This window comes from Temnothorax nylanderi, unplaced genomic scaffold (genome assembly GCF_030848795.1).
Source record: "Temnothorax nylanderi isolate EJ_2023f unplaced genomic scaffold, tnyl_v1.0 TNYL_tig0196_pilon, whole genome shotgun sequence".
NCBI lineage: Eukaryota > Metazoa > Arthropoda > Insecta > Hymenoptera > Formicidae > Temnothorax > Temnothorax nylanderi.
The window spans coordinates 323611-336421 of record NW_027249258.1 but is presented as its reverse complement, the minus strand read 5'-3'; the positions used below and the strand labels follow the sequence as shown (position 1 = coordinate 336421).

Genomic DNA, 12811 nt, shown 5'->3' with positions numbered 1-12811 from the left:
GCGCGGTATTACAAGCAATGACGGATCGCGATATCTACAACGGAGTATAGTGCAAGTGCACACGGCGCGGTATCACAGGAAATGACGGAACGCGATATCTACAACGGAGCGGCCGGTCAGGTGCAGGCTGGCCGGTCGGTAGGATTTAGGAGCCCGGGGCTTCGGTAGCGAGAGAGCTCGTTACGAGGCCGAGCGTGCTCGACCCCGCTTAGCCGTTGCCGTTCTAATTTAGAATTTAGAACTTAGAATTGAGAATTGAGAATTTAAAATTTAGAATTTAGAATTTAGAATTTAGAATTTAGAATTTAGAATTTAGAATTTAGAATTTAGAATTTAGAATTTAAAATTTAGAATTTAGAATTTAGAATTTAGAATTTAGAATTTAGAATTTAGAATTTAGAATTTAGAATTTAGAATTGAGAATTGAGAATTGAGAATTGAGAATTGAGAATTGAGAATTGAGAATTGAGAATTGAGAATTGAGAATTGAGAATTGAGAATTGAGAATTGAGAATTGAGAATTGAGAATTGAGAATTGAGAATTTAGAATTTAGAATTTAGAATTTAGAATTTAGAATTTAGAATTTAGAATTTAGAATTTAGAATTTAGAATTTAGAATTTAGAATTTAGGATATTCACACTGACAACGCACAAATCATCATGTAAGTTACTTAGATACTCTAATTTTATATTTCCTTTATTTTATTTAAGTTATCACAATACAAAAGGGAAATTCTTTTTCTGCCTATAGTCTTCAGTTTCTGACTTGCGGGCACAGTGTCATGAATTGCCTGTTGAATGTATTTGTAAGAGCTTTATTCACCTGAAGAGGGTCCGAATTTGGACCGAAACGTCGTTTTATCTATTAATAAATTTGCCAGTTATGGTCAAGGAAGTTAAATCGGTAACAAAAAACCATACACATAGTGGCACTCCCCGGAAAATTCTACCCCTATTTCATATACTTTTGGTAAAAATTCGGTTCAGGGGTTTGGGCTGGGCGTTGATGAGTCAGTCAGTGAATCAGTGAAATCGGTAACAAAAAACTATACACATAGTGGCACTCCCCGGAAAATTCTACCCCTATTTCATATACTTTTGGTAAAAATTCGGTTCAGGGGTTTGAACTGGGCGTTGATGAGTCAGTCAGTCAATCAGGACATTTGTCTTCTATATATATAAACCAGTTTCCAGAAAATCGGTAACAAAAAACCATACACATAGTGGCACTTCCCGGAAAATTCTACCCCTATTTCATATACTTTCGGTAAAAATTCGGTTCAGGGGTTTGGGCTGAGCGTTGATGAGTCAGTCAGTGAATGAGTCAGGACATCTTCCTTTATATATATAGATTGAATATTTCCAAGATATTAATTAACTTAAAAGTATAACAGTTACCGACAAATTCAATTTCTTACAAATATTACACTCGGAAATATCAATTGTAGGCCAAACAAAAAAATATATGTCTTCTCTTCTACGGAATTTTTTTCGGAAAGGAATTGTCAAAATAATAGGAGTATAGGTCAAAGCATGAAAATTTCTGCAAGAGTGATCAACATAATTTTTTACTACAATTTTTTTATGTTTATTAATTATTTTTACATCTCTACATTATTCCAAAGATCGCTCTTTGATTATCGTGCAACGGCAACTCAGATTCACGCCGAGATACCGAGAAAGCATTTCCAGCGTAAAAACATCGTTGATCGCGCGAGCTAAGCAAGAGCGACAAGGAGGGAGTAATATTCTCCCTCTCGCTCGGCACTGCCGAGCGCTGCCGACACACCGATAGACCGAGCGTCACTCTGTGTGCGTAGTGGAGGGGCCGCGCATGCGCGAAAAACCGGGCCGGATTCACATCACTGGTCGGGGACACCCGAGAGCTCTCAGTCGAGGCACAGAGCACTGGACCTCGTTTGGTGTGTCGCCCTAGGATTTGGCTGGCTTCGTCGGAAATAGCGGAACGCTGGTGCGGAGACGAAGTGTCTCTTCTTGCTGGGATGCTGGCTTATATATCCCGGCGCAGCGGGTTTGGTGAGAGGAAGGCCGATCCTCCGGCGAGCCGCGCGGTGGTACGAGTACGCGCGCTCGTCTTCGGCGCGGATCGGCTCCCGTCGGCGTTCGTCGGAGCCGCGCGGGGGATATACCGGTGCCGCGCTTTTGCTCGCGCACACGGTAATTCTGGAATGTTTAAAAAGGTGGGCGCACCGCGTCCTATCCTCGCCCGACGGAAGATCGGTCGGGCGGCATCCGGCGGGTGTTCGCCGGGAACGATGCCTTTGAAAGGGGCGCATCGTTACAAGCTTATGATATCTTGATAATTGTTTGCCAGAGGAAAAAGTGGTATAGAGGATTTTTTGACTTGATTTTGTCTTAAGAATATGCTGTTGCAATAGCACTCCAATTTTTTTAAATATTTGTAAACACTCCAAGAAGATGCATATACAAATATTTTAAAAAATTTGGAGTATACTATTGCAACAGCACATTTTTGAAATAAAATTAAGTTAAAAAGTCCTCTGTACCACTTTTTTCTCTGGCAAACAATCATCAAGATATCACAAGCTAAATATTGAAAAAGTTACCAAGTTTTCCTTGAATATCTCAAAAAGTATTAAGCAAATAATAGAATTTTTCAAACAAAAGTTGTTCAAATTGTTGTGCCGTGCCTTGATTGGGAGCTCAGGGCCGGCACTGGGTTCTTGAGATCCGCCGATTAGGAGGAAGAGAGGACACTGGCTTTAATGAGTTTGCAGTCGAGTTTAAATAAACCGATATTTTTATTGGCACACTCGTTGATTTTTCACTACCCTGACTTGCGGGTTACAATATGATTAACGTTCGGTTGACTCGCGGTACGCGCTTGGTTCTTAGACTGCCCGCCGTTCCTTGGAAGGGCGGGCTTTTTATCGCGCTCGATATTGCTGACTTAGCAGTCAGCGTTTTTGATTTCGAGATCAAAGTCCTAGTGGGCTGGTGATGTCCAGAATGCCCATATATGGTCATTACCGCGACGCATGCTGGCTTTCGTGTCAGCGGACCTCGTCGCTAGGGTCGGATTACCAAGTAATCCGGCCCTCGGTGTTGCCAGGTGCAATAATTGATCTCGAATACGTTGTGCGCTCACAACAAAATTAATTACTAGAGAAAGATGGTATAATAAAAAATAGGGGTTTTTATTTAAAGACTTAGGCCTTATTGGGCTCAATACAGGCTCTGGATCCAAAATCCAATAAGATCGTCTATTGGCTCCCTTCAAACCTTTTAACTTTTATCTGAAACACTTTTCCAATAAACCAAGCCGTCAATTGACACTTAACGAAGATTAACACAATAACATTTAAACAACACCCAACGATAAAGGGATCATGGCGACACTGATTAAATCGACATAGAACATTAAAGGTTAACACCCTGTTGACACCAAACCAACATCCAACGATGAGGATCAATCTCCAACCTACACTAAACATTGAGGCTTAATCCCCAACCTACACTTATCGTTGAGAATAAACTCCCAATATACACTCATCATTGAGGATTAAACCCACAACTTACCTAAACCTTAATGGTCAACACTCAATCTACACCTAAATTTAAGTGTTGACACTTAACTTTGATGACAAACACTAAACTTTGGGTGTTAACCATCAAAGTTGAGTGTACTTTTTCATAAGGGTCGTCTTATTTGCTAACGTGTACGTCAAATAAGATCGTCTTAATTGACTAATATGAAAAATTATATCTAATAACATAAGCTTAAGTACATGCTTATGTCAAATAAGATACGTTTATGAAACATATCAAGACGTTCTGAAATAAGTTTATCTTCGACAAGTCATGTTTTGAGTTTTTTCTCAAGTTTTGTCTCATTTATCGACTATAAATCTAGAGGACGCCTTAAGACCAAACTTTAGGCGGTCTTCAAAATAAGTTTCGACTATGAATAGGGGCCACTGACTACAATTACGTTTACACGGCTCGATTTACGCTGAAGTTATAACATCGATGTTATAACTACTGACGTTAAATGCCGTATAAAGGCTCTTTTACGACGAAGTTATTACATCGGGAGCTTTCCAGCAAGCGCGGACACAAGTCGACACAAGCATCGTTCTATCTTTCTTTTTTGGCAATGAGTAACAAAGACAAAACGACATTTGTGTCGATTTGTGTCGCTTGCTGGAAAGCTCCCTTCAGCGTAAATCGGATTGTGTAAACGTAGTTATTGGCTGCGTTCAGGAGAAAAAGCAGCTTAGTGAGCGTTCAATGACTTTTTATTATGATTGGTTTTTACACTTAAGGCCCGGGCACATAGGAAAACTTAAGCAGTAAGACGTAAGTAGTAAGGAAATCAACGGTATGGATTCGCTACTGCTTACGTTTTGTCTTAAGTTCTTGACTGTCATTGGCTGATTTGTTTACTGTTAACGCCTTATTGCTTAAGTTTTTCTATGTGCCCGGCCTTTAGATCCGGAGAAGAACCAAAGGCAAGAATCAATCGTATTAAGAATCACTGAGCGCTCACTCAACGGTTGCGTCTCCTGAACGCACCCATTTTTATTTTATTATTCTCAGTGTGTTAATTGTTTATATTTTTCAGGTTATGATTTGCCATGGGAAGAAAAAGATAAAGTTTATCCCGGTAACTTAGCATCGCCGTTAGAAATAATAATCGAAGCCAGCAACGGTGCTTCTGATTATGGAAACAAATTTGGAGAGCCTGTAATATCTGGTTTCGTACGTTCTTATGGAGCGACGGATGATGCAGGAGTTAGGCGAGAATGGATCAAGCCTATAATGTTCAGTGGGGGATTAGGAACTATAGATGCAAATCTAGCTAAGAAGGTAAGACTTATTATTAATTATAACAAAGAGAAACCTGAGAGCGGCCGGCGGAAGTCGCATTTTCGGCCTGTCCCCTGAGAAAGTGCAACTCAACGGTTGCGCCTGTTTTGCTCAGTAACGGTGCATGGTTCGTGTCAGTGTTATAGCTCATGTTCGAATTACTCAGATGGAAGATAGTCGAGATGAGAGTCAAATGAGATGAATAAATGAATTAGATAAAGACCAACAATCATCTCGACTATCTTCCATCTGAGTAGTTCGGACATGAACCGTAGCACGGACACGGACAATGTACCGTTACCGAGCGAAACGGACATAGTTGAGTTGCACTTTCTTATAACTTCTGCACACGGAATGCGGTAACGCTTGCCGCTCGACGGAAGTTGGTGTCATAGCCAACCAAATATTCCGCCGCGCAGAAAAAGTTAAACTCGATCAAACTTTGATTAGCTTATACCGCGTCGCTCCTTGTCGCGCGGCAAGCGCTTCCGCGTCCCGTGTGCAGGAGCTATTAGGGGACAGCATCAAAACGATTTCCGATGGCCGCTCTCAGGTTTCTCTCTGATTATATTATAATTATATTATATTATAATATAATTATATTATATTTTCTATAAGCTCTCTATTTATTTAGAAATTATTATTAAGAAATTTTTATAAGTTGACTTTTTATAAGTCAGTTTTTATGACATTCTTTGCACGGGGAAATATCTGACAGGATATGAGGACAAGAAAAGAGATACGGGTGATGCAAGCCAAACACGTTTTGATATATGGAACGACTTTATTTTAGGCCTCTGAATGATTGCCGGTTATTGCAGGTCGAGGCAGCATCTCTCTGCCGATTCACCAATCGCGTTACAATATTCTTGCGCCAAGCGCCAAGCGCTAGAGCGCATATACGTATCTCAAGCCACTAATCTTCGGCGTAATTGCCGCGGCGCATGCATCTATCGGACGTTGTGCGTTACTGAAATCGGTGACGCGTTTTTATCTTACAAATAATTTAGATTAGCATGTGACTAAAACTCTTTTTATTTGTTAATATATAGACACTGGTCTAGGGACCAGGTGATCTAGAATTTATATTAACAAAGACTTTCATCGTTTCCTTACTTACTCGGTTAGGCGGAGCGCGTGCCCCGAGGGCTTCGTGCCCCGGCGGTCACGGTGTTCTAGAGCCAAGCGTGTCAGAGTGGCGTGAGGCCTCGCGGCCGATCGCCGTTAATACTCCCGCGTGATCCGATTCGAGGACACTGCCAGGCGGGGAGTTTGACTGGGGCGGTACATCTGTCAAAGAATAACGCATCGCAACGTGGGAAATAACCTCTAGGTATTTGTTAATATATAGATACTTTGATGTATCGGGTTGGTTGGTTTTTGAATCTCAATTTCAAGGCAATCTATTATCGATTGCACATTATAATATTTGCCACGAAATTCCCTTGGCAAATTCCTTCGTATTGATATAGCACTAGGCCAGATTATTAATTTTTTTAGATGCAGGGCTAACACTGTTAAAGTCTGGCGAAATATGACACTGGCACTAGTTGCTCCAAGTCCAAAACAGTCACCTAAACGAGAATATGTGTCGCTTAACTTTATCCTCGATAATGTTAAGCATATGTCACGAACGCTAATGTTTGTTTTTTTACATAATAAATTTATAATGAAAAATCCATTAGCTGGAAGTCCAATATATACTTTTGGTTTTTCTTTTATTAAGAGTAAATGTCTTTCCAATGCTTCTTTTAAAGAATATTTCTTCTGCAATATCTCATCACTAGTTTCTTCAGAGGGTAAAAATTCCTCGCACATCTCGAGTGTATCATCGAGGGATGTACATGTTGCTTTTGTTGAACTTGACGTACTAACAATATTAGCACTGATGCTTTTCCAAGTTAATGTAGAAATCTGGGCATCTACCATGGTTGGTCTGCAATCAATTTGTTTATCTCGCATATTAACTTTGTCAGTTTGAATCCGTTTGTGACATTGATTAATTTTATCTGTTTGCACTTTTCTATTCTTAAATACTACGGGTTTTATTGGCAATTGAATTTCTTCCACTTCCGGAGATCCAGATTCCAATTCTAAAATATTATGAAACTCCGTTTCTTCGATTTTTTCTTTGGCTATAACGTTGTTTACAGACTCAACTGTGGCTTCAGCTTCATTTTCTTTAAAAACTGCATCATCTACAGCTTGTTTCCTAATTTTTGGAAGAGCTCCTTTTCTCAAGCGAACATTAGCACTTGGATCAAGCAAAATTCGAGTGTAGTTTTCCAAATCCTCCTGCAACTGTCATAAAATAGTTTATATATAATTTGAATTTATGTGTGTGTGTGTGTGTGTGTGTGTGTGTGTGTGTGTGTGTGTGTGTGTGTGTGTGTGTGTGTGTGTGCGCGCGTGTGTGTGTGCGTGTGTGTGTGTGCGTGTGTGCGTACGTGCGTGCGTGAGTGCGCGCGTGTGTGTGAGTATAATATACATACAGTAAATATATAATAACTTACATTAAAATGATCCTCGCAACAGTATAAAGCTGACTGTTGTGAAAATTCTCGCCCATCACCTCTTATAATTTTAATCCACTGTTTTCTTGCTTCGCCTTTTGGCACTGGTAAAAAAATCTTTATAGGTGTGGTAATTGTCGTATTTCCACACTCGCGGAAAAAACAGGACTTATAACGTCTCTTTTTTCCTTTTGACATCTTGTGTATATGACAGATATGACAAATACAGACAGATGACAGATAGTAATTTTGAGGTTAAACATGACGTAAATCAGCACATATGATGGAACAGATGCGGCGACGGGATTGGTTAACTACCGATAGCTCATAATGACGTCATACGACATTTTTGCGCGAAAAAATTCGATTCAAATATGACAATCTTTAATTCATTATTAAAATTATAAATATGCATGACATAATTTTTTCTATATTTTTATTATAACATATATAACCTATATTATTATTTTAAACAATAAAAAAGATATACTGTTGAAGCCCATTATGACACGAGCAAATGATATTCAAATGCGTGAATTTGGTTGTTGATTTTGTTGTGCCGTAACCGGGATAGTATATTATTGTAGCGGTTAATGTGACGCACGTGTTCGTTCAGATTATGATTTGCGACTGCCCGCCCGATCTTACAATTTGTCGGAGTCGACATTCCGTTGCTAGTCTAGGACTCTCGAAATAGCGTTAACCTCTCGCTGTCAGTGCCTTGCGCTGGCCTTTGCATCAGCGCTTTCGGTCGTCCCGGAGTTGAAATGGAAATTTTTAAGCGTACGGCGCAACTGAACAGAAATAACGCAACACCTACCTACAGCGCGACGCCTATACCACATATCATCTCGTCTTGCCAAAAATCGAATAATGGTATCATAATAAAAATACACATGGATATATTTGGCATTTGACGCTCTTAAATTTGCGTTGGAAAAATTGTTATATTTGGCAAAAATAATAGGTGGGGGTGGGGTTAAATTAAAAAATGTGACCAATTTGAAAAATTTGATTACGCTATTGTAAAGAGCACAAAAAGCCATAAACATTTCGTACAAATTTTTTGTCGTTACGTCTTATATTTTCGAAGATATTCGCAAAAAAATATAAAATCCGTTATTTTCGAGGGGTTGTTTCAACCCCTAAACGTCGAGATACGCCGCAAAAAAATACGTGTCTAATGTTTTTTGATGCTCAACAACATATCCAAAGCGCATCCAAATCGGGTAGGTTCCAAATCGGGTTTTTTCAACCAATAAACGTCGAGATACGCCGCAAAAAAAAATACGTGTCTAATGTTTTTTGATGCTCAACAATATATCCAAAGCGCATCCAAATCGGGTAGGGACACTTCCGACCGTTCCCTTGTTAGAGAATAAAATATTTTACTATGAATAAATGTTGTTGTTAAGTGGTACATAGAAAGGAATCGACACAGCCAGATTATGGTTCACAAAAAGATTTCAGTTTATTATTTGCGAGCTGAGCTTACTTATTACAGCAAGTATCAAAGAAGAAGTGAAGTAAAAAAAAAGGAAGCCATCTAGTGTAAGCTCTATCCAGTTAATGCGAATACCGACCCTATATGGTTCGGAGAGTATAGAGATATCGATAAAGTAGAAATTGCTCTTTTCTAACACTCCTCAATTTGTACTTTAGTCTAAAAAAAACGTATCTGTATCAAAGAAAGAAAAAAATTAAAAATCCGTTAATCCTAAATTCATACGTAACTTGTTAAACTGTTCATATGGCAAGGCTTTAGTTAGTATATCAGCTATCTGTTTCTTTGTACTTAAGTATATTACATCTATGACGTTATTTTCTTTCAGATCTCGAATAAAATTGTACTTTATGTCAATGTGTTTCAGGCGTTTATGTTCCCATCGTTGTAGAAGATGAATCGTTGACTGATTGTCCTCGTAGATTTTAATAGGTTCCTCACAGCTTACGCCCAGATCGACCAGCAGGTTCTTCAGCCATACAGTTCTGTCGCTGTCGTTGCAAGAGCAACGTACTCTGCCTCAGTGGACGATAGGGCCACCGTCGATTGCTTCTTTGTTGTCCAACAGACAGTATTCCCAAAGACTTTACACAGATAGCCAGTCGTAGATTTTCGATCGGAGCTTCCTCCCCAATCAGCATCGGAATAGGCAATCAGTGGATCCTTCCCACCTTTACAGTAGAGTAAGCCGAGTTCCGTGGTGCCTTGAATATAGCGAAGTATTCTTTTTAATCCTTTCCAGTGTGCTTCCGTGGCACTGCCTTGAAATCGGCTGAAATAATTTACAGCCGTGCTTAAATCTGGTCTTGTGGTCAACATAAGATACATGATGCATCCCACGAGTTCACGGTATGGTCTCGACTTGTCTGTGATGGCTTCTGCTGCGTCATCTTCAGATAGTTTTATTTCCATTGGAGTTTTCGCTGATTTGCACTCCTCCATGCCAAAACGCTTTAGAAGTTTCTGAGCATATACTGCTTGATTTATGAATAGTTTATCGCTCGTCCTCCTAATGTTGATTCCCAAGAAGGATTGTAGTTCTCCTAGATCTTTCATTTTAAATCTGCTACTCAGCGCTGATTTAATTTCCTGAATTTTTTCTTTGTCATTTCCAGTAATAATCATGTCATCTACATAAAGTAGTAGATAGAGTTTAAGTGGTCCTTTTCTATAGACATACAGACATCTGTCCGTCTCGGATCTCTGAAAGCCCAGACTCTTCATAAAGTCATCAAATGTTTTGTTCCATGCTCTAGGAGCTTGTTTAAGTCCATACAAAGTTTTCTGAAGTCTGCAGACAAGATCCTGTTGACAGTCATAGCCCGAAAAGGGACTTTCATATATATCTCCTCCTTAAGCGTGCCGTGCAAAAATGCATTTTTAACGTCCATTTGATCCGCGAAAAGATCCTTTTCTAGTACGATTGCCAGAAGTGTTCTTACAGTGGTTAGCCTCGCCACAGGTGCGTAGGTTTCCTCGTAGTCAAGTCCTCTTCTTTGAGAACAGCCTTTGACGACCGGTCGGGCTTTATAGCATTTCTGTCCTTTGCTATCAGTTTTTATTTTAAAAATCCATTTACAGTCCAACAGACGTTTACCGGTGGGAATTTTTACCAAAACCCATGTGTGATTAGATTCTAAAGCAGCAATCTTATCCTGAACTGCTTTGATCCATAGTTGCTCGTCTTCTCTGGATTTTATGTCTTCAAACGTTTCGGGCACATCATCGAGAAAAGGTTCTGCATTCGGTGATAATGCTGCATAATCTTCTAAGTATTTGGGTCTTGATTTTATCCTCTCACTGCATCGTACTGGATCCTCGGTTTCAGATAATTTTTCATCGCTAGAACGTCTATTCGGTCTTGGACAATCCGGACTTCTTCGATCTTTGCATATTTCTTGTGGAGTTTCATAGTCTTCTATGCTCCTCATCTCAGGACTCTTTTGAACTTCACAACCTTGATAGAATGATCCGTCAGTGTTATCGAAATCGAATTTTGTTTTATTAAAATTTAAGATAGCAAATCTAATACAATGACTATAAAATTTAAAAAATGAGGTTTTCTAATTGAAACGCCTGCAGTTTGCCTACAAGTTTTTGTAGTTTCCAGGGCCTACCACGAGGAGGTTACAGTGCGATTTCGGACCCCTTAATTACCGTATCGGTAAATCGGGGTGCTTTATTTGAGTGAGTCTCCTTGCCTCTCACTACTCAGGGTGCTTTATTTGAGTGAGTCCCCTTGCCTCTCACTACTCGGGGTGTTTTATTTGAGTGAGTCTCCTTGCCTCTCACGAATCCGAATGCTTTTAAGCATAAAATACATCATTTAAAGAGAGTCTTCTTTGCTATTAGATTCTTCATGTTCGCCTGAAAATTCTGTGCTTCCCTCTTCATCATCCGATAATATCATATCATCTAAAACTTGAAAAGTTTGGAAAAGGCCTGGCATGCTATCATTTGTTTCATTATTACTGCTGCTTGTCGGCGTTGCTTCGATATCAAAAACGTGTAGCAAATCTCTTACGTCCTGCGAAAGTGATAGCTCTTTGCTCTTGTTAATTTGCGATTTAAGATTTACAGTTGCTATTATCGGATCCGATGTATCCATTGCTCTATAAAACATGTCGTATAAATTTACTTCACGAGAGTATTGTCTGCTATGAAACCGTCTATAATTTTTGTAGTGCTTATTACGTCCTTCAGACCCTTCCTCGCCCAGCATTCCAACAGGTAATACGCTTGTCCTTATAATCTCAGCATCGTGCATAAGAATTTTATGCAGAGTCGAAGGCATGGGAAACCAAGAGTACTGATTGACATAAATTTGAGCAGTTACCGTACAGAATTCGTCAAATCGGACTGGATTTACTGGAAGGTGACATGATAAAGCGACTAAGATTGTATCAAGTTACAAAGTAATTGACAGTTGAAATTAAGATATTGGGCAAGGAGATTTGGATTTTCGAAAGCTCGGCGTGCCGTATTCCCGTCATTAGTAGTGCCATAGCCCCCGGTTTTTGGTTTATCCACAATTAAACCCATTTTTTCCCAAAGGACTTGTTGAATTAACTTTTTCCGTTCCGTGAAAATGGCTCTGTGTTCGTTACTTCTCACTTGTCAGACCTTTATATCTAGTCTATACGAAATATGTAGAACACATTCGAAGATTCTTATCCACGCATGAAGAGGACTGATACCATACTGCAGCTAATTGGGATCAGGCAAAAAAGTATTTGTCTGCTTATGTATGTTTAAAATATTATTAAATTGCTTAGGAGTCGCATGGTAAATTGGGCAAGTCTGCATCGATTTAGTGTTCGTGATAATATTCAACACTTTTCCATCTATTAATGTTAAAAATAGGGAAAAATGTATACGAATACAGTAAACATCACCGAGTTTAATTTCTACGACTTTTAGAATTCTTATTTGTTCCTCAATGTCACTTTTCTGTTTTAAAACAACGTCCCGCGATTCCCGGACAAATTATAATGAAATAGGTCTGCAAAAGCTTGTAGATTGGTGTTACGCCCGTGCTGGACACTGAGTAGAGAAGTCGCGGAAAGCTGTGAAGCGCGCTTCTTGACAACGGGAGCTTGTTTATAGATTTATTGATTTTCTGTCTGGCGGATTTTTGGAATCCGCACGCGTTCTGTTTTACGAGCTTTGAATAAACGCATTTCTTAAGTTCCTTTGAGTTCTCTTTCCTTTCGGGAGATCCGCGGAATTCGTGCGCGAGTGTGGAGTGCGCGATAGTGCTACGGCGGCGAGCTTACTCGCCGAGCGTAACAATTCAGTTGTTCCACAAAATTGCGTTAGTTGTTGACAATCGCAGCGGAATCATAGAAGTAACAAATAGGTTTTCGTCCTCATTTGGATTTTTATTTGTAGATGCATATGATTGCTCATAAGCAGAGTAACCAGAGCTATCATCAAATCCCT

General features: G+C 39.5%; 1 protein-coding gene across 1 annotated transcript in view; it reads left to right on the top strand.

Annotated features, from left to right (window-relative positions):
* Positions 1-1989: 1989 nt before the first annotated feature.
* Pfas (phosphoribosylformylglycinamidine synthase) overlaps positions 1990-12811 on the top strand; it is a 72006-nt gene continuing 61184 nt past the window's right edge. Inside the window, exons 1-2 of the mRNA XM_071716910.1 lie at positions 1990-2038; positions 4608-4852. Coding sequence (XP_071573011.1) covers positions 2005-2038; positions 4608-4852 — 279 coding nt within the window. The 5' untranslated portion in view covers positions 1990-2004. The remainder of the gene's footprint in view (positions 2039-4607; positions 4853-12811) is intronic.